General features: G+C 44.2%; 1 protein-coding gene across 1 annotated transcript in view; it reads right to left on the bottom strand.

The window, feature by feature from the left end:
• LOC140187201 (protein HID1) overlaps positions 1-17,487 on the bottom strand; it is a 251,216-nt gene extending 233,729 nt beyond the window's left edge. Inside the window, exon 1 of the mRNA XM_072242269.1 lies at positions 17,349-17,487. Coding sequence (XP_072098370.1) covers positions 17,349-17,414 — 66 coding nt within the window. The 5' untranslated portion in view covers positions 17,415-17,487. The remainder of the gene's footprint in view (positions 1-17,348) is intronic.
• Between the last annotated feature and the right edge of the window lie 2,511 nt (positions 17,488-19,998).

The following is a 19,998-nucleotide window of genomic DNA, read 5'->3' as shown; positions in this document are numbered from 1 at the left end:
GAAGCGGCCCCAACACGGACCGCTGTGGAACACCACTGGTAACCGGCAGCCAACCAGAATGGGATACCTTTATACCCACTCTCTGTTTCCTGCCAATCAGCCAACGCTCTATCCACGTATGCAACTTCCCCATAATTCCATGGGCTCTTATCTTGTTTAGCAGCCTCATGTGCGGCACCTTGTCAAAGGCCTTCTGAAAATCCAATATACAACATCCACTGCATCTCCCTTGTCTAGCCTACTCGTAATTTCCTCAAAAAATTGCAATAGGTTTGTCAGGCAGGATTTTCCTTTAAGGAAACCATGCTGAGTTCTGCCTATCTTGTCATATGCCTCCAGATACTCTGTAACCTCATCCTTGACAATCGACTTCAACAACTTCCCAACCACCGACGTCAAGCTAACAGGTCTATAATTTCCTTTTTGCTTCCTTGCCCCCTTCTTAAATAGCGGAATGATATTTGCAATCTTCCAGTCCTCCGGAACCATGCCAGAATCTATTGACTTTTGAAAGATCATCGTTAATGCCTCTGCAATCTCCACAGCTACTTCCTTCAGAACACGAGGGTGCATTCCATCTGGTCTGGGAGATTTATCTACCCTCAGACTCTTCAGCTTCCTGAGTACTTTCTCTGTCCTAATTGTGACTGCGCACACTTCTCTTCCCTGACACCCTTGAGTGTCCAGCATACTGCTGATGTCTTCCTCAGTGAAGTCTGACGCAAAATACTCGTTCAGTTCCTCTGCCATCTCCTTATCTCCCATTACAATTTCTCCAGCATCATTTTCTATCGGTCATATATCTACTCTCACTTGTCTTTTACTCTTTATATACTTGAAAAAGCTTTTAGTATCCTCTTTGATATTACTTGCTAGCTTCTTTTCATAGCTAATCTTTTCCCTCTTAATGACCTTCTTCGTTTCCTTTTGTAAGCTTTTAAAAACTTCCCAATCCTCAGTCCAATTTTTGCTTCCTTATATGCCCTCTACTTTGCTTTAACTTTGGCTTTGACTTCTCATCAACCACGGTTGCATCCTTTTACCAATCAAAAATTTCTTCTTTTTTGGAATATATCTGTCTTGCACCTTCCTCACTTCTCACATAAACTCCAGCCACTGCTGCTCTGCCGTCCTTTAAGTCATCTTTTACTCGCTTAGCTATTCACAGTAACAGAAATTTTGACCAGGGATGCCCAAACTTTTGCATGCCACTGTATATTAAGGAAGTGTACTGTTATGAGCATTTATTAATGTAGAATTTTAAATTAGTGCTCAAATAACATTAGTATCAAAGCTGGCCCTATTTTTGTTGAAACATTTACATATGTCGAGTTTATTGTTTGTCTATCACTGCTCCTCAAATCATGCTGGTGTGCTTTACTAAAATGTCTATGCCACACACTATTCCCCTCTCCAACATCTTCACAATGCGGAAATCAGGACAGATCTCTCATGGTAGTTCAGCCTTTGGGAACATGTAGTTGAAGGTTACAGGAATAAATTTGAGAGATTTGCACAAATAAACACTGTCACAGAATTTTTGGCCAAACTCTAATGGAATATCCAGGTTCCTTATTACTAGAACCCTGGTCCTTTTCTTCCTCTGATAACCTAGTTAATATTTTTGCACATAGCACGTCCATCAGTGTCAGACAAGTCTTCCCAACCATAAACAGGCTTGAACGACTTTAGAAAATGTCAGATATCACTGCAAGCTAGCACATGGCATGATAGGCCAAACACCACAAGGCTATGCCCTTTGGTCATCCAAAATAACTTTACAATTGAAGGATAAAGATGTGACAGAATCAAACATTTACATCCAGTGCATTGGTTTGTTCACTTTAATTAGTTACTGGTCAGAAAGTTTAAAATTAAGAAAAACTACACTATGGGAATAGAATGCAGAACACAGAAGAGAACAATGGTGCACTTCTGGTTTCAGATGGCACTGGTGAGTCTCATCGACTTCGGGCTGCTGGCCAATACAACAAAGAAAACAACTAAATACTTTGTTAACCACTTTTTCTGGGAAACGTTCATATCAAACAATAGCCTGCAACTTCCCTTTGGACTCAGAGGCAATTCAATGTGGCAGAACGGAGGCGAGGCAGCGGGCCCATCACAGAGAGTGAGGAAAACCTGACATTCGATTGATTCAAGTACCGGGCTGAATTGGAAAGGTTGGATACAGGCCAAATCAAAGCAGCCCCAGCAGCACATTCAGGCACCTAGCACTTTGAGTAAAAACCTGCCCCTCATATCTCTTAAATTTACCCCTCTCACTGTAAATGCATGCCCTTTAATATTATGATATTTTGTTTCTGGAAAAAAGATACCAACTGTCTACTCTATGTCTCTCATAATTTTATAAATGATTATAATCTATAATAATTAATCCATTCTTTTTTTTTAAATCTTCTTTCTGCTCTCTTCAGCCTTGCTGCAGCCTTGGCCTCTCACTGCAATTTGTTAATGAATAAATAATTCCAGCAGTTTATTTACCACAAATATCCTTTATTATCAATTTAGCTTAATCTGATGAATCTGAGGTCACTGTAATTGAAGCTAGCAGAGCTGTTGACGTCAGCAGGTTAAATAAATTATTATAAATGATTATTTTCAGGACACTCCCAACCATGGGCAGGGCATCCTCTCACCAGTATTCAGCAAAACAAGTGATTCATTCAGGTTCCCGGACCAGTACTTCAAGTGAAAGGTTTTTTTTTATGGCTAGATTGAGGTAATCTTGTATGCTTAGTGACAAGATTCTCTTAAACTGATGTATTTTTTTAAATTTAATTATACAGTCCAGAACAGGCCCTTTAGGCCCAACGAGCTACACCGCCCAGCAACCCACCTATTTAACCCTAGCCTAACCACAAAACAATTTACAATGACCAATTAACTATGAACTGGTAGACTGCAGAAGGAAACCAGAGCACCCAGGAGAAATCCAAATATTCACTGGGAGAAAGTATGAACTCTCCACAGACAGCGCCAAAATTGAACTCTGAAGTTCAGAATACCCTAAGATGTAACAGCGTTGAGTTAACCACTATGCTACCGTGGTAATGTCACTCCTTGTGCCTGGTCAATAATCAAGGGTAGAGTGCAACAGGAGATCAGGTCAACCACTATTGTGCTTGGAGTTCAAGTTCAGCTTATTGTCATTCAATCTTACACACCTGTACGACCAAATGAACAACGTTGCCCTGCAACAAGCTGCACAGCACAGTCAATGTAAAGGCTGATTTATACTTGTGCGTACTAGCTTACGCCGTAGCCTACGCAAGTGGGCTACGCCATTGTGAGTTTTTATACTTGTGCATTGGTGGGTCTGCGTCGTTCTGCAATTCACCGCCAATACGCTAGTTGGCGGTGGGGTTTCTATGCCACTGTGTTGAGTTTCTTCGTGTTGAGACTCAATACGAAGAAACTCAAACTTCAAACAATGGCAGCTGAAACTGAAGGAGGGTGAATTTTCTGTGCTTGTCCGGTCACTGAGAGACATGGACAAGGAAATGCATTTCAAATATTTTCGAATGTCGGCAGGTAGATTTGACAATTTGGTTCATCGTCTCCAACCATTTATTTCGCATCAATGTACGCACAGTATACTCAGAGACTGGCAATCACCATTCGAGTTTTAGCTTCAGGTGGAAGTCAACAAGCTGTAGCAGCTAGCTACAAACTGGCGTCAAGCACAGGGTCCTCCATAATTTCGGAGGTCTGTAAAGCTTTATGGAAAGCATTGCAGCCAGAGTTCCTTCCCTGCCCTTCAGTCGCTCAACGGGAAGCTATTGCAGGGTAAGAGGAAATGCGATGCTACCAAGCGGACCCATCACAGTTGTTTCGGTCTGCGTCACTACAACGCGTAGTTACATATTGGGAGAGGTGCGCGTTAGGCTAGGACATAGGGTTCGGCATACAGTACAGCGTAGGGTACGTGGCTATGCCACATCTACTGCGTACATTTGACACACAAGTATAAATCAGCCTTAATTCACACAGACATAAATTAACAAATAATGTGTTGGCATCAGCAGTATTCAGCATTTAAGATATTGGCAAATGGATCTCCCACTCATAATTCTACTTACCCTTTATTCAATGATTTATCAAACATATATCCACTTTAACTTAAATACTTGCAGTGACCCGGTTCCCAGGGCACAGAATTCCAGAGATTCACTACCCTTTGCAAGAAGGAATTTCTATGCAACTATTTTGAATGACCGGCCCTTTATATACACCTATATCCTCTTGTTCAGGACCACTAGCGAAAACACACCTACATTTACCCTGTCAAGGTCACCCTTAATAGTTCTAAATTCCAAGAATGCAGACACAAACTATTTATTCTCTCCAGGTAGAATAAGCCCATCATCCCACGAATCAGCCTGATCGATCTCCTTTGTACTACCTCTAATGTTACTTCGTTTTTTTTAAATGGATAAAAGGACCAACATTGTCCACAGTACACCCGGTGTGGCCTTCAGTATTTGTTGGATATGCCTGCTAGCTTTTGCAATCCATGTACTAGAACACAAAAGTTCCCTGATGGCAAGACCATCATAAGGCACATGAGATCCACAATCATTTGGTAGAGCTGTTACATACCTCAAGGAGATCTTGTCACTTTCTTGTCAGAATGATGTAATGGTCTTTTGGAAGTCACCTGATGTAATTTTCCCGCCGATGTGAGGTCACGTGATGACATGTTCACCACGGGTATAAAAGGGAAGACCCCTGGTGACGCAGTTAGTTTTCCAGCTAGAACGTTAGTCAGAGTCTTAGTTCCATTGCGTTATGACGCAGTTTCATTTTTAAAACGGAGTTTTACGTTCTATTGTAAGGTACAATAGTGCTGGACTGGCAGTTTACCCATTTCTGCCAGATTTGTTGATGTACCTTTTCAGTAGTATTGGAGAGTGAAGACTTTACCGAAGTACAGGATATGAAGGATTAAGAGAAGCCGGTAATGTTCGGCTGTTTAATAAAGGATCGACTTTATTGAACCTTTGTTGAAGAAGTAGTGACTTGCATCGAAGATAACTTCTGCCAAAGGACCAAGGAAGTTCATGCAAGGTTTGCCTCTAGAAATAAAGGTCAGTTGTTTTAAGCCGTTTATTTCCTTCATCGTGAATCCTTTGGACAGAAACAGCAGGAAAGTCGCGTCTATGAAGAAATCCTTCTCCAGAGAAGTCTCTCCCAATTGAATGTATAAATATGTTGGACTTTCAAATTTACCATTTTAAGAACTGTATTTGACTTTACCGCTTTAAGAACTGTTTTCGCATTTATCACTTTAAGAACCGTTTTTGCATTTATCAGTTTAAGAACCAGTACCGAGTGGCGATTTGTTGAACGGCCACATAGCGGTTAACTTCCGGTTAAGGTTTTCATTTGTTTTTTTTTTATTGTTTATCCATGTTTAATAAACGTTTGGTTGCTTTTATATAGCCTGACTCGATTGATATTCATTGTGGCCGGTTACATAACAGAGCAGATTCAAAATTGGCTTGGCCACAAAGAACAGAAGGGGTGTTATGCTACCTGGAGTTCTGTGACCAGTGGCGTCCCATAGAAATCAGTGCTGAAAACTCTGCTGTGCGTGATATAAATTATTTGAAATTGTTGGATGGATAAGTCGACAGTTTGCGAACATAGAAATTGGTAGAGCTGTGTTTAGGAAAGTAGTCAAAGGATACAGCAAGATATGGATGAGTTGAAAAATGGGTAAAGAAGTGGCAGACAAGATGCTGGAAATCCAAGCAACACACACAAAATGCTAGAGGAACTCAGCAGGCCAGACAGCATCAATGAAAAAAGTACAGTCCACATTTCAGGCTGAAACCCTTCAGGAGGACTAGAGAGAAAAAAAATGAGCAGTCAGATTTAGAAGGTGGAGAGGGAGGAGAGGGAGGAACACAAGGTGGTAAGTGAAACCAGGTGGGGGGAGGGGTTGGGGAGGGCAGAAGTAAAGAGTTGGGAAGTTGATTGATGAAAGAAATACAGGGCAGGAGAAAGGGTAATCTAATCGGAGAGGACAGAAGGCTATGGAAAGAAGGGCGAGGAGCACCAGAGGGAGCTGACGGGCAGGCAAGGAGATAAGGCAAGAGAGGGAAAAGACAATGGGAAATGGTGAAGGGGGGCCATTACCAGAAGTGCAAGAAATCAATGTTCATGGCATCAGGTTGGAGACTACCCAGATGGAATACAAGGTATTGCTCCTCCAACCAGAGAATGGTCCCATTGTGACAGTAGAGGAGGACATGGATTGACATGTCGGAATGGGAAGTGGAATTAAAATGGGTGGCCACCGGGAGATCCTGGTTTTTCTGGCGGACAGAATGTAAATGCTCAACAAAGCGGTCTCCCAATCTACGTTGGATCTCACCAATAAACAACAGTCCACACCAGGAGCACCGGATCCAGTTGATGACTCCGACAGACTCACAGCTGAAGTGTTGCCTCACCTGGAGGAACTGTTTGGGGCCCTGAATGGTAGTGCAGAAGGAGGTGGAGGAGCATGTGTAGCACTTTTTCTGCTTGCAAAGGTCAGCAGGGAGGGACAAATGGACAACAGAGTCAAGTATGGAGCGAATCCTGCGGAAAGCAAAAAATGAGGGAAAGATGTGCTTGGTGGTGGGATCTCAATGGAGATGGCAGAAGTTACAGAGAATTAGGTGTTGTACACGGAGGCTGGTGGGGTTGTAGGTAAGAACAAAAGGAACTCTATCCCTAGTGGGGTGGCAGGAGGATGGGGTGAGGGCAGACGTACGCAAAATGGAAGAGATGTGATTGAGGGCAGCATTGATGGTGGAGGAAGGGAAGCCCCCTTCTTTGAAGGAAGACGCCTCCTCCATTCTGGAATGAAAAGCCTCATCCTGAGAGCAGATGCAGCAGAAACGGAAGAATTGAGAGAACAAATTGGCATTTTTACAAGTAACAGGGTGGGAAGAAGTATAGTCCAGGTCCAGGAAATGGCCGATGGAGCTTAAACTGGAGAGGTGCAAGGTGTTGCACTTTGGGACATCAAATGTAAGATAAAGTAGACCCTTCAGAGCATTGATATACAGGGGGTTATTTAGATGAAAGTCCGTTGCTCCCTGAAAATGGCAAAACAAGTACATAGGTAGGTAAAGGCGGCCTTCACTGGTCAGGGAGATTAGTAGGTGCCCGAAACCTGCTGCCAGTAGACATGTGGAAGTAGATACAAAAGCAACTTTTAAGAGTCATTTAACCAGACAGATCAGTAGCCAGGGAATGCACAGATATGGTATGCAGTTAAAATGGGATTGACTTAAATTTGCATTATGGTTAACACAAACAGTGAGGGCTAAGGAGCCTGTTCCTGTGCTGTAATGTAAAGTCCGAACAGCTGGAACCCTCTTTACTTCACTCATTTGCAGTGTCTCCCTACTTTAGATAATAATCTGCCTTTGATTTTCTTAACGGAGGTGCATGACCTCGTACATGCCCATACTAAATTCCACTTGCCAGTCTTCTTCCCCCATTCACTTAATCGATTTATATCCCGTTACAGAATCACACCTTTCCACCTATCTGTGCATCATCAAGTTTGAAAACGATGAATGCCACCACCAGTAAGATCAGTGTTCAAATCCACCGCTGTCTGTAAGGAGTTTGTACATTCTCCCCGTGACCACACGAGTTTCCTCTCACATTCAAAGGAATCATGGGTTAGTAAGCTGGAAACATGCTACAATGGTGCCGGTCGCACAGCGACACTTACATCTACGTTGGCCATTGATGCAAATGAAGCATCTCACTGTGTGCTTCGATGTTTATGTGATAAAGCTAATCTTTTATCTTGTCTTTTTTTCTCTTGCTCATCGCACAAGTAATCAACAATTGCAGGCCAAAGACTGATCCCTTTACCATTTACCTCCTTCCAGTCCAAGATGGACCTATTTATTCCAAATCTTTTTCCTGGGTTCCTTAAGCTTGTTATAGCCATGGATGGCAATGGGGACAAGGTCCCACTACATATTAAATGCTCCCAATGGCGTGCACCTCACAACCAAGTCCAGCTCCTGACCTTCATGTGTAGCTTAGTTACTAAGCCCAGTGGAACTGTTTCTATTGACAAGAGAAAGGGCAAAAGCAGGTTACTGGCCCTTAAACCCAGTCGCTTTGGGCTGATGGGGCTCGTCAGCTGTGGTTGGCAGCTCATCTAGCAGAAGGAAAACTCTGATCTCAAACCTCCACTGCCTTGTGACTATACCCACTCATGAGGAAGGCTTCGGGAGTAAACCCTGAGAGAAAAATCCGGAGCTAGAGTCCCTAAGGCAATGCTATGTTGAGTTCAATGCTAACTGCCAGCCCCTGCGACGCCACTGATGCCAAGCTAGATCAGTCTCTGCTGTTCCTCTGGGTTCATCAGATGCATGGAGAGGGAAGCTTGCTACATGGGTAACAGCTTGCTCTCCATATCTTACTGCCCAGGCTTGTGTATCTAGGCAGCTAGGACGCAACATCAATGGTCGACCCTGACTGACCGAGGCCTCATTCACTCACTTTTTCCTGAGACACTCAGTTTTCAATCTGTTCCAACCCAGTTTCAGCTGTGAAAGTAAGACCTTGTCAAATGCCTTCTGAAAGTTTAAATACACTGCTTCTAGAAGTTCCTCCCTATAAACACTCCCTGTTATCACCTCACAGAATTCAAGCCAGTTTGTCAAACCTGACTTACCTTTCATAATCACAAACGAGAAAATCTGCAGATACTAGAAATCCAAGCAACACACACAAAATGCTGGAGGAACTCAGCATTTTGTGTGTGTGTGTTACCTTTCATAATACTATGTTGACGAGACTTAATTACATTCAGTTTTCCTCAAAGATTAGTTATTCTCTTTGATTATTAGGTAGCTAATAAAATGGCCACTAGGTTCGTTGTGTTCTGCCGCTGCAGCACATCCACTTCAAGGTTCAATGCATTGTGCACGCTGAGATGCTCTTCTGCACATCGCTGTTGAAACACGTGGTTATTTGAGTTAAAGTCGCCTTCCTGTCAGTTCGGCTATTCCACTCTGTCCTCTCTCACTAACAAGGTGTCTTTGCCCAGATAATTGCTGCTCACTGGATGTTTTATGCTTTTCCACATCATTCTCTGTAAACTCTAAACACTGTTGTGTGTGAGTCAGAATCAGATTTAATATCACCAGCATATGTCGTGAAATTTGTTAACAGTAAAATGAAATACATGATAAATTGTCAAAAAGCCATGAGCTAATGAGGTAGCAGCGAGGTAAGCCCAAGAGACCAACCCTGTGTGGAACCAAAAATTATTCCACTGTCAAAGTCGCAGATCACATTTGTTCCCCATCTGGCTGTTTAGTTTGAACAACAACTGAACGTCTTGACAAGGGCTTTTACGCTTCAATACAGAGTTGCTGTCACATGATTGGCTGATTAAGAATTAGATATTCCTGCACAAGTACTCCCAAGTCCTTTTGCACTTCTGATTTTTAAATTTTCTCCCCATTTAGAAAATAATCTATGCCGTTGTTCCTTCTACCAAACTGCAAGATCATAAAATCTCCCACACTATATTCCATCTGTCAGCTCTCTGCCCATTCTCCCAAAGTTCTTCTGCAGACCTACCTTCATACTGTCCACACACGTGGCCACAAAGCCATCAATTTTGTCATCCAATTTATTGACATATGACATGAAAAGAAGCAGTCCCAACACTGACCCTTACAGAGCAACGCTGGTCACTGACAGCCAATCAGCAAAGGGCCCCGCTATTCCCAGCCTCCTGTTAGTCGGCCAAATCTTCCATACGTGTTATTTTCCTGTGCACATCTGTTCCTAATTTATACTCCCCAGTTCCTGCCTCATAATTTGCCGCTCCCCCAACTAAATGCTTTTCCACGGGGCTCTGGAGGAACAGGCTTGCAGTTTCCTGCCTGTTGCCATTCACGTTTATTTGAGCAAGGAAGTCACATTGGCTGTTTTCCAATCTCTGGTAACCTCTTGGAAATCCTGAAAATTTTAAACCAATAGGTCCACTACCTCAACAGCCACTTCCTTTTAAACCCAAGCATTCAGTCCACTCAGTCCTGATGGCTCGTCCAGCTTCAGCACCTGACCTTCTCCAATATCTTACTCTTGTAATTGTGACTTTTGAATTTAAAAATTGTAATACCTTAGGGATATTAGCAACAACTTCCATGGTGAAGAATTCTCTGTTGTTATTAACTCACCAGCCTCATCCTTAGAGGCCCCATATATACCTTAACCATCCTCTTCTTATTCATAATTACAACATATTCAGCAGACACTGGAAATCCAGAGTCACACCACAAAATGCTGTAGGACAGCCAGCATCTATAGAAGTCAACATTACGGATCAGGAACCTTCATCAAGACAGAAAAGGAAGTGGGGAGGGGAAAGATGCCAGACAGAGGTGGTGGGTGGAGAGGAAGTAATACAAGCTGGAAGGTTATAATTGAGGGGGTAGGTTGAAGGGGGGGGGAATGCTGGGAGGTGATAGATGGAAAACAAAGTGTTAAAAAAAAAGGGGAATCTGACAGGAGATGAGAGGGGACCATGGGAAAAGGGAAGGAGGGGCACCAGAGGGAAGTGATAGGCAGCTGAGGAGAGAAGGGGTAAGAGGGGAGCCAGAATGGTAAAAACAGAAGGGGGAGGTGGGATAGACATTACCAGTTAGAGAGAAGTTAGAGAGATCAATGTTTATGCCGTCAGGTTGGAGGCCACCCAGACAGAATATGAGGTGCTGCTCCTCCAGTCTAAGAGTAGTTCATCATGGCAGTAGAGGTAGCCAAGGACCGACATGTCAAAATGGGAATGGGGAGAGAATTGAAATGGTTGGCCACAGAAGAATACTGGCCATTGAGGACAGAGCAAAGGTGCTCAAAAAAGCAGCCCCTCAATCCACAAAGGATCTCACTGGGAACACTAAATACAGTAGATGACCCCAACATACTTGCAGGTGGAGTGTTGCCTCACCAGGAAGGACTGTCTGGGTCCCTGAGTGGTGGTAAGGGAGCAGTTGAATGGACAGGTGTAGCACTTGTGTCATTTACAGAGGTAAGTGCCAAGAGGGAGATCAGTGGGGAAAGAAACAGAGAAAACCTACCGCACAGTACAGGCCTGTCAGGCCACAATGCTGCGCCGAACATGTATTAACTTTAGGAATTACCTATGGTTATCCATTGCCCCCTATTTTCCTAAGCTCCATGTACCTATCCAGGAGTATCTAGGAGTACCCTATCGTATCTGCCTCCACTACCGTCACCCCACTCCACGCATTCACACTCTCTGCATAAAAAACTTACCTCTAACATCTCCTTTGTACCTACTTCCAAGCACCTTAAAACTGTGCCCTCTCCTGTTAGCCATTTCTACCCTGGGAAAAAGCCTCTGACTATCCACATGATCAATGCCCCTCATCATCTTATACATATCTATCAGATCACCTCTCATCCTCCATTGCTCCAAGGAGAAAAGGCCGAGTTCACTCAATCTATTCTCATAAGGCATGCTCCCTAATCCAGGCAACATCCTTGTAAATCTCCTCTGTATCCTTTCTATGGTTTCCACATTCTTCCCGTTGTGAGGCGACCAGAATTGAGCACAGTACTCCAAGTGGGGTCTGACCAGGGTCCTATATAGCTTCAGCATTACCTCTCGGCTCCTAAACTCAATCCCACGGTTGATGAAGGCCAATATACCGTATGCCTTCTTAACCACAGAGGCAACCTGCATAGTAGCTTTGAGTGTGCTGTGGACTCAGATCCCAAGATCCCTCTGATCCTCCACACTGCCAAGAGTCTTACCGTTAATACTATATTCTGCCGTCATATTTGACCTGCCAAAATGAACCACCTCACACTTATCTGGGTTGAACTCCATCTGCCACTTCTCAGCCCAGTTTTGCATCCTGTCGATGTCCTGCTGTAACCTCTGATAGCCCTCCACATTATCCATAACACCCCCAACCTTTGTATCATCAGCAAATTTACTAACCCATCCCTCCACTTCCTCATCCAGGTCATTTATAAAAATCATAAAGAATAGGGGTCCCAAAACAGATCCCTGAGGTACAAAACTGGTCACCGACCTCCAAGCAGAATATGACCCACCTACAACCACTCTTTGCCTTCTGTGGGCAAGCCAATTCTGAATCCACAAAGCAAGGTCCCCTTGGATGCCATGCCTCCTCACTTTCTGAGTAAGCCTTGCATGCTGTACCTTATCAAATGCCTTTCTGAAATCCATATACACTACACCTACTGCTCTCCCTTCATCAATGTATTTAGTCACATCCTCAAAGAATTCAATCAGGCTTGTAAGGCAAGACCTGCCTTTGAAAAAGCCAAGATGACTATTCCTAATCATATTTTACCTCTACAAATGTTCATAAATCCTGCCTCTCAGGATCTTTTCCATCAACTTACCAACTACTGAAGTAAGACTCACAGGTCTACAATGTCTACCACAGAAGCTTATAAAAGTTGAAAGTAAATTTTGAACTTTGATAAGTTTCTATGGTTATATATTTGTTTTCATACAACATGCAAGGTTTCCTCAGCATTGTAGTCCTTGGCTGCTGCATCATAAAAAGTTCCCAACACTGATCTGCAGCAGCCCTTACTACTTTGTATACTAGTCTTCAATTTAAACATGATCTTTAAGGTACTTTAACCACAGATTATCACTCACTCTTCAATGGGTTCCTGCTGAGCTTTGAAGACCCGCTGTTTGAATACCTGCCATTATTCCCCAACTGATCTACCTCATAATCTGTATACCCAAACCACCAGACCACTCCTTCCTCATAATAATTATAATTACCATAAGACTATGTAACCATAACACATAGGAACAGAATTGGGCCGTTCGGCCCATCGACTCTGCTCCTCTATTTCATCGTGGCTGTTCCACTTCTCTCTTAATCCCATTCTCCTGCCTTCTCCCCATAACCTTTCATGCACTGACTGATGAAGAATCTATCAAACTCCCCCTTAAATGCATCCAGTGTCCTAGCCTCCACAGCTACCTATGGCAACTAATTCCACAGATTCACCACCCTCTCATTCACCAAAGGTGAATTCCTCACCTTTGTTCTAAATAGATGGCCCTCTATTTTGAGGCTATGCCTCTGGACCTAGACTCTCCCAGCAAAGGAAGCATCATCTTCATATCCACTCTGTCCAGGCCTTTTACGTACAATAGGTTTCAGTTAGATCCCCCCTGCCCCCATTCTTATATCTTCCAATGAGTACAGGCCAGAGCCTTCAATTGGTGCTCAGATGATAACCCTTTCACTCCTGGAATCATTCTTGTGAACCTCCTCTGAACCCTCTCCAATGTCAGTACATCCTTTCTTAAATAAGGGGCCCAAAACTGTTCACATACTCCAAGTGAGGACTCACCCCTGCCTCATACAGCCTCAGAATTACATCCTTGCCTATAGTCCTCTTGAAATGAATCCTGATATTGCATTCACCTATTCAACTTGCAAATTAACCTTCAGGAAATCCTGCACGAGGACTTCCAAATCCCTTTGTACTTTTCTGTCCATTTCGTAAATAGTCTGTTTTTATTCCTACTACCAAAGTGCACACTTCCCAACACTATATTCCATCTGCCACCTCTTTGCTCATTCTCTTAATCCAAGTCCTTCTGTAGCTTCTGTCTCTTCAACATTATTCGCACATCCACCTATCTTAGTATTGCCTGCAAACTTTGATACAATTTCAGCGTCCAAATCATTGACATATAACATAAAAAGCAGTCCCAACAGAGACCCTTGTGGAACGCCACTAGTCACCGGCAGCCAACCAGAAAAGGGTCTTTGCCTCCTGCCAATCAGCCAACACTCTATCCACGCTTCTAGCTTGCCTGTAATACCCTGGCTCTCATCTTGTTTAGCAGTGTCAGGTACAGCAACTTGTCAAAAACTTCTGAAAATCCAAGTATATGATTTTCCTTCCTCTATCCAGTTTATTATTTCCTCAAAGAATTCCAACAGATTTGTCAAGCAAGATTTTCCCTTAAGGAAACCATGCTAACTTTGGCCTATTTTATTGCGTGCCTCCAAGTACCCCAAAACCACATCCTTAACAATTGACTCCAACATCTTTCCAACCACTGAGGTCTGGATAACTGGCCTACAATTTCCATTCTTCTGCCTCCCACCCTTCTTGAAGAGTGGAGTGACATTTGCAATTTTCCAGTTTTCTGGAATTATTCCAAAATTTAGTGATTCTTGAAAGATCATTACTAATGTCTCCAAAACCTCTTCAGCTACCTCTTTCAGAACACTAGGATGTAGTCCATCAAGTCCAGGTAACTTATCTACATTCACATCTTTCAATTTCCCAAGCACCATCTCCCTAGTAATAGCAACGACACTCATGTCTGCCACTCAACACTCAAACTTCCGGCATACTACTCATGTCTTCAACAGTGAAGACTGATGCAAAATACTTTCTCAGTTTGTTCACCATTTCCTTGACCCTATTACTATCTCTCCAGTATATATTCCAGCAATTCTACTTTTCAGCTTTCTATCTAGGTCTGTAAGTTCTTTCTTTAGGACCACCTCTCTCTTCCTTCCTATGTTATTGGTACCAATACGTATCAAGAGATCTAGCTAATCACCCTTCCCCTTTAGAATGTCTGACGACCCGAGGAGTCCCTGACCCTGGCTCCTGGGAGACAACATTCAGTCTGGGTCTCTCTATCCAGTCCAAAGACTCTCGTGTCTACTTCTCTAACTATGGAATCTCCTATCACCACCACATTCCTCCTCTGCCTCTTCCCTTCTGAGTCACAGCACCAGTGACCCAGTCACTGTTGCTCCCTCAGCTGGTCTCCCCACCCCTCTCCCCAACAGTATCCAAAAATGGTGTCCTTGTTATTGAGGTGGACAGCCACAGGGGTACTCTGTACCAGCTGCTTATTTCCCTTCCCTCTCCTAACAGTCACCCATTCACCTGCCCCCTGCAACCTAGGAGTGACCACCTCCCTTATAGATCTTATTTATCATCTCCTCAGTTTCCCTTGTTAGCCAAGAAGTCATCAAGCTGCAGCTCCAATTCTCCGAGGAGCTGCAGCTTGGTGCATCTGGTGCAGATGTGGTTGTCTGGGAGGCTGGAGGTCTCCCAGAATTCCCACATTTCATACAAAGAACAAAACACAGCCCCGGAGCATTCTTACTGACCTGACTACACACTCACAGATGAAGAATGAACAAGAAAAAGATCACCAGATACTTTGCATAAACTCTTCTTGGCTTCTAGCCAGGTCCAGGTGTCCATTTTATCCAACATTTCATCAACAAACTCCGCTATCTTCATCAGGGATGGTGTTCCAGCCTGTCTAGTCCAGTGGTATATATACTCAATTCCCATCATCTGTTTCTAGGTCTTGCTGTAAGAACTGGAATACAATTTTAAACAAGGTGGGACAGCGGAAACCTGACTGGTTGAGGACTAACCACTCAGGAGTTTTGAACGACAGGAATACAGCAAATGTACCACCAGACTAGACAGGCTGAGACATCATCTCTGATGAAGATGGCAGAGTCTGTCATCGAAACGTTGGTTAAAATTGACGCCGAGACCTGGCTGGAAGCCGAAGAGCTTTTGCGTCACATACGCCAGGAAAGATTCTTTTTTACCAGGTAACTACACCACCCTCACCCGTTGAGCCAAAGCCAACTCTAACTCTGGATCACACTCAAAATGGCCTATGCAACAATGACCACTCCAATTGCAATTGCCTTATTTTTATTTGACCTTGCTAATGAATCTCATGCTCCGACTGGCCACTGTTCAAGCTATGAAAAAACAGCTACAAAGCACCGACTTTTAAAGCTTTTTCCTGGACCTGGGTGAAGTCACCTTTACTTTTCGTCTCCGAACTCCAATTGGCCACTGTTCAAGAGCCGAACAAACAGCTATGGAGCACTGACTTTTAAAGGATCTCTACGTTCCCTTATTTAAAGGATCAGATTTTTACCACTATGTTGTGAAAATTGTTTTTTTACAGCAGCAGTGCAAAACATAAGTATAAATTATAATAAAAAATATAAAGTGCAAAAGAGGAACACTGAGGTAGTGTTCTTTGTCAAAGTGTACTTGGGGCTCTATCAAAATATGTGATTACACCAGGAAAAAAGACCAGATCTAAAATAGCCCATTCCTGGATAAGCTTTGCAAGATACCCCAGTGTTACACAGTGACAGAACCTTCCCCATCAACACAAATGTTTTTGCAACAGGAAATGTTCTCTGCAGACAAAACCCAAGTTTACTTCAAAATCAATAACCATTGTTGACAGTTACTCACAATTTACATAGCCACAGTAATAACCTTGTTCAGAACTAATTAAGTACACAGTGAACAGTTTAGTTATGATTTGGTGACAAACGAACTAAATCTACGTGGCAGATGTGAAATGGACAGTGGCTGTTTTCTGCTGATGTATAGTACACCCTGAAGGGTGTACTGTTATCACATATGTGACAGGGCTGCTTGGGAAATTACAAAGCTATCAAGCCCACCGCAAATACAAAAGTGAAAAGTCTACAAAGTTCAATGTATGTATACTACATACAACCTTGAGATTCATCTCCTTACAAGCAGCACAAAGAAAGAAAACCAATAGAATCTATTTAAAAAGACGATCTCAAACATCCAGTGTGCAGGGGGAAATAAACAGATCGTGCAAACGATAAAAATAAGCAGAACTCGAGCTCACGAAAGTTAGTCCACAGAATAAAACTAAAACAGAACCTGAACTGGGATAGAAAATAACAGCCTACCTCAGTGAGTTTTACGGCGAGAGATCGATGGTAAACACAAATACACACTAACAGCGTTCTTCATGAATGATAGTTTAAGAGAATTAAACGAGAAATGTCCTTGTTCCCTCTGGTCCCACACAACATCCCACATGGAAGATGTCACCCAGGGCATGGCGCGGGGGGGGGGGGTTGCTTGAAGGTGAATGAAGGAGTGAGGCAGACGGGTGGGGGGAGATAAAGGGTTGAGTTGGAGGACAGGGAGAGGGAGAGGGAGACAGAGGCGGAGGCGGAGGCGGATCACGGATAGGTCCGGATGCAAGCAGCGTGATGAAGTGAGGAGAAGGCGATGCGGCCGCAGGGAGAGAGGCGGACGGCCTGCCAGAGGTCTTACCCTGCACCTGCTCCCGCCGACCGCGGGCCCAGGTAAAGGCCCAAGCCCGAATAGGCGTCAGGTTGCCGGGAGCCGATAGCGTGCTGCGGTCCGAGGCCCAACCTCCGGCCCCAGCTCCCCCTCAATTACCAGCTACCCACCTGGGTCCGGGTAGTGAGTTGGATCACCGCCTTCCTGAAATGCAGCTTGGAGTCGGCGCTCCCCATCGTGCCACCTGCACCCGACTAGCCGACTGACTGACGGACAGCGAGTGATTCGTCCCGCCCACAGCCAGTCCCTTCAGTCCCCATCCACCGCCAGACACCGCCCATCACCAGGGCCCTACCAGTGGCAGGCGGCGTCTATTGTCGTGTGGTCCGCCCACCGCCGGCCGAGGGACGGGACGACAGACGGCAGGAGCGCGACGGGCCCTGTGAAATGTCGCGCCTGCCCGTCCCTCCTCCGTTCCACTCATCTCTCCTCTGCCCTACAGCCCGACTAGAAACCTTCCTATTCATCTCCCTTCTCATTCATCTGAACTTCAGCCAGGATGGACGCTCTCCCTGCATCCAGCCCACAGTGCCTCTGACCGGATGAAATCTCCTCTCAGTCTTCCTTATCTCGAAAGTATAGTACCGGTCTATCTGTGCTGTACTCTATTCAATCTCATGGAACCATCCTGTGAACCTTCTCTATGGCAAGGATATCCTTTTTTAGGTAGGAGACAGAAAAGGTCCATGCTACTCTAGGTTGGGATTCATCAATGCACTGTAAAAAATGTAAGTTTTCCTTACACCTGTAAGCAAACCATCTCATTATAAACTACTTTACATTCTGTCTGCCATGTTCTTGCACACACATTCAATTTGTCCATATCTCCCTTGTACAGTCTTTTCCTGCCTCGCAAGCCCTCCCAGTTTGGTATCATTAGCAAATTTTGAAATACAGTATTTCAAACACTTAGCCACATTGTTGATCAGGAGTCAAGAACTGATCACTGTGATACGACACTATAAGAACATAAGAAATAGGAGCAGGAGTAGGCCATCCAGCCCATCAAGCCTGCCCCGCCATTCAATAAGATCATGGCTGACCTGTCCGTAAACTCAGCTCCATCTACCCGCCTTTTCCCCATAACCCTTAATTCCCCTACTATGTAAAAACCTATCTAACTGTACCTTAAATATATTTAGCGAAGAAGCCTCAACTGTTTCCCTGGACAGAGAATTCCAGATTCACCACTCTCTGGGAAAAACAGTTTCTCCTCATCTCTGTCCTAAATCTTCTCCCCAGAATCTTGAGGCAGTGACCTCTAGTTATAGTCTCACCTATCAATGGAAACAACTTTCCTACTTCTATCTTATCTGTCCCTTTCAAAATTTTATATGTTTCTATAAGATCCCCTCCCATTCTTCTGAATTCCAGAATGTATAGTCCCAGACGACGCAATCTCTCCTTGGAGGTTAACCCCTTCATCCCTGGAATCAACCTGGTGAACGTCCCCTGCACTGCCTCCAAAGCCAGTATATCCTTCCTCAAGTATGGACACAGTACTCCAGGTTCGGCCTCACCAGTACCCTGTATAGTTGCAGCATGACCTCCCTGCTCTTGAATTCAATCCTTCTGGCAATGAAGGCCAACATTCCGTTTGCCTTCTTAATAACCTGTTGCACCTGCAAGCCAACTTTTTGCGATTCATGAACAAGCACTCCCAAGTCCCTCTGCACAACAGCATGCTGCAATCTTTCACCATTTAAATAATAATCTGCTCTTCTATTATTCCTTCCAAAGTGGATGATCTCGCATTTACCAACTTTATAGTCCATCTGCCAGACCTTGGCCCACTCACTTAACCTATCTATATCCCTCTGCAGACTCTCCACATCCTCTGTACAATTTGCTTTTCCACTCAGTTTAGTGTAATCAGCAAATTGTGCTACACTACACTCAGTCCCCTCTTCCAAATCATCAATGCAAACGGTAAACAGCTGCAGGCCCAGCACCGATCCCTGCGGCACCCCACTCACCACTGACTGCCAACCAGAGAAACACCCATTTATACCTACTCCCTGCCTTCTATAGGTTAACCAATCCACTATCCATGCCAATACACTTCCTCCATCTCCATGCATCCGTATCTTATTTATAAGTCCCTTGTGTGGCACCTTATCGAACGCCTTCTGGAATTTCCAAGTATACGACATCCACCTGTTCCCCTCTGTCCACTGCTCTCATTATGTCCTCAAAGAACTCCAGTAAGCTTGTCAAACAGGACCTGCCCTTTCTGAATCCATGCTGCGTCTATCCAATGGAACCACTCCTTTCTAAATGTTTCACTATTTCTTCCTTAAAGAAAGCCTCAAGCATTTTCCCAACTACAGATGTTAAGCTAACTGGCCTATAAAGTTAAAGTCTGTCCTGAGCCTTATAGATTCATCAGACCGGTGCTTATACTGGTTTCTGTGGCGTGAAGCGACTGAGAGTACAAGACTCCCTCCCACCCCCGGATAGGACACCAGTCTATCGTGAGGTTAACCCCCAGCATTTTGCCAGTACCCATTTTCAGCTGGGTGGACTGGAGCAGTGTGTGGTTAAGTGCCTTGCTCAGGGACACAACACACTGCCTCGGCTGGGGCGCAAACTCACGACCTTCAGATCGCTAGTCCAACGCCTTAACCGCTTGGCCACGCGCCACACTAAACTGGCCTATAGTTGCCCATCTTTTGCCCACATCCTTTTTTAAAAAGTGGTGTGACATTTGCTGTCTTCCAATCCTCCAGGACCTGCCCAGAGTCTAGAGAGTTTTGATAA

The sequence above is a fragment of the Mobula birostris genome, chromosome 24 (assembly GCF_030028105.1).
Source record: "Mobula birostris isolate sMobBir1 chromosome 24, sMobBir1.hap1, whole genome shotgun sequence".
In the NCBI taxonomy this organism is placed as follows: domain Eukaryota; kingdom Metazoa; phylum Chordata; class Chondrichthyes; order Myliobatiformes; family Myliobatidae; genus Mobula; species Mobula birostris.
This window is presented reverse-complemented; position numbering and strand designations above follow the sequence as displayed.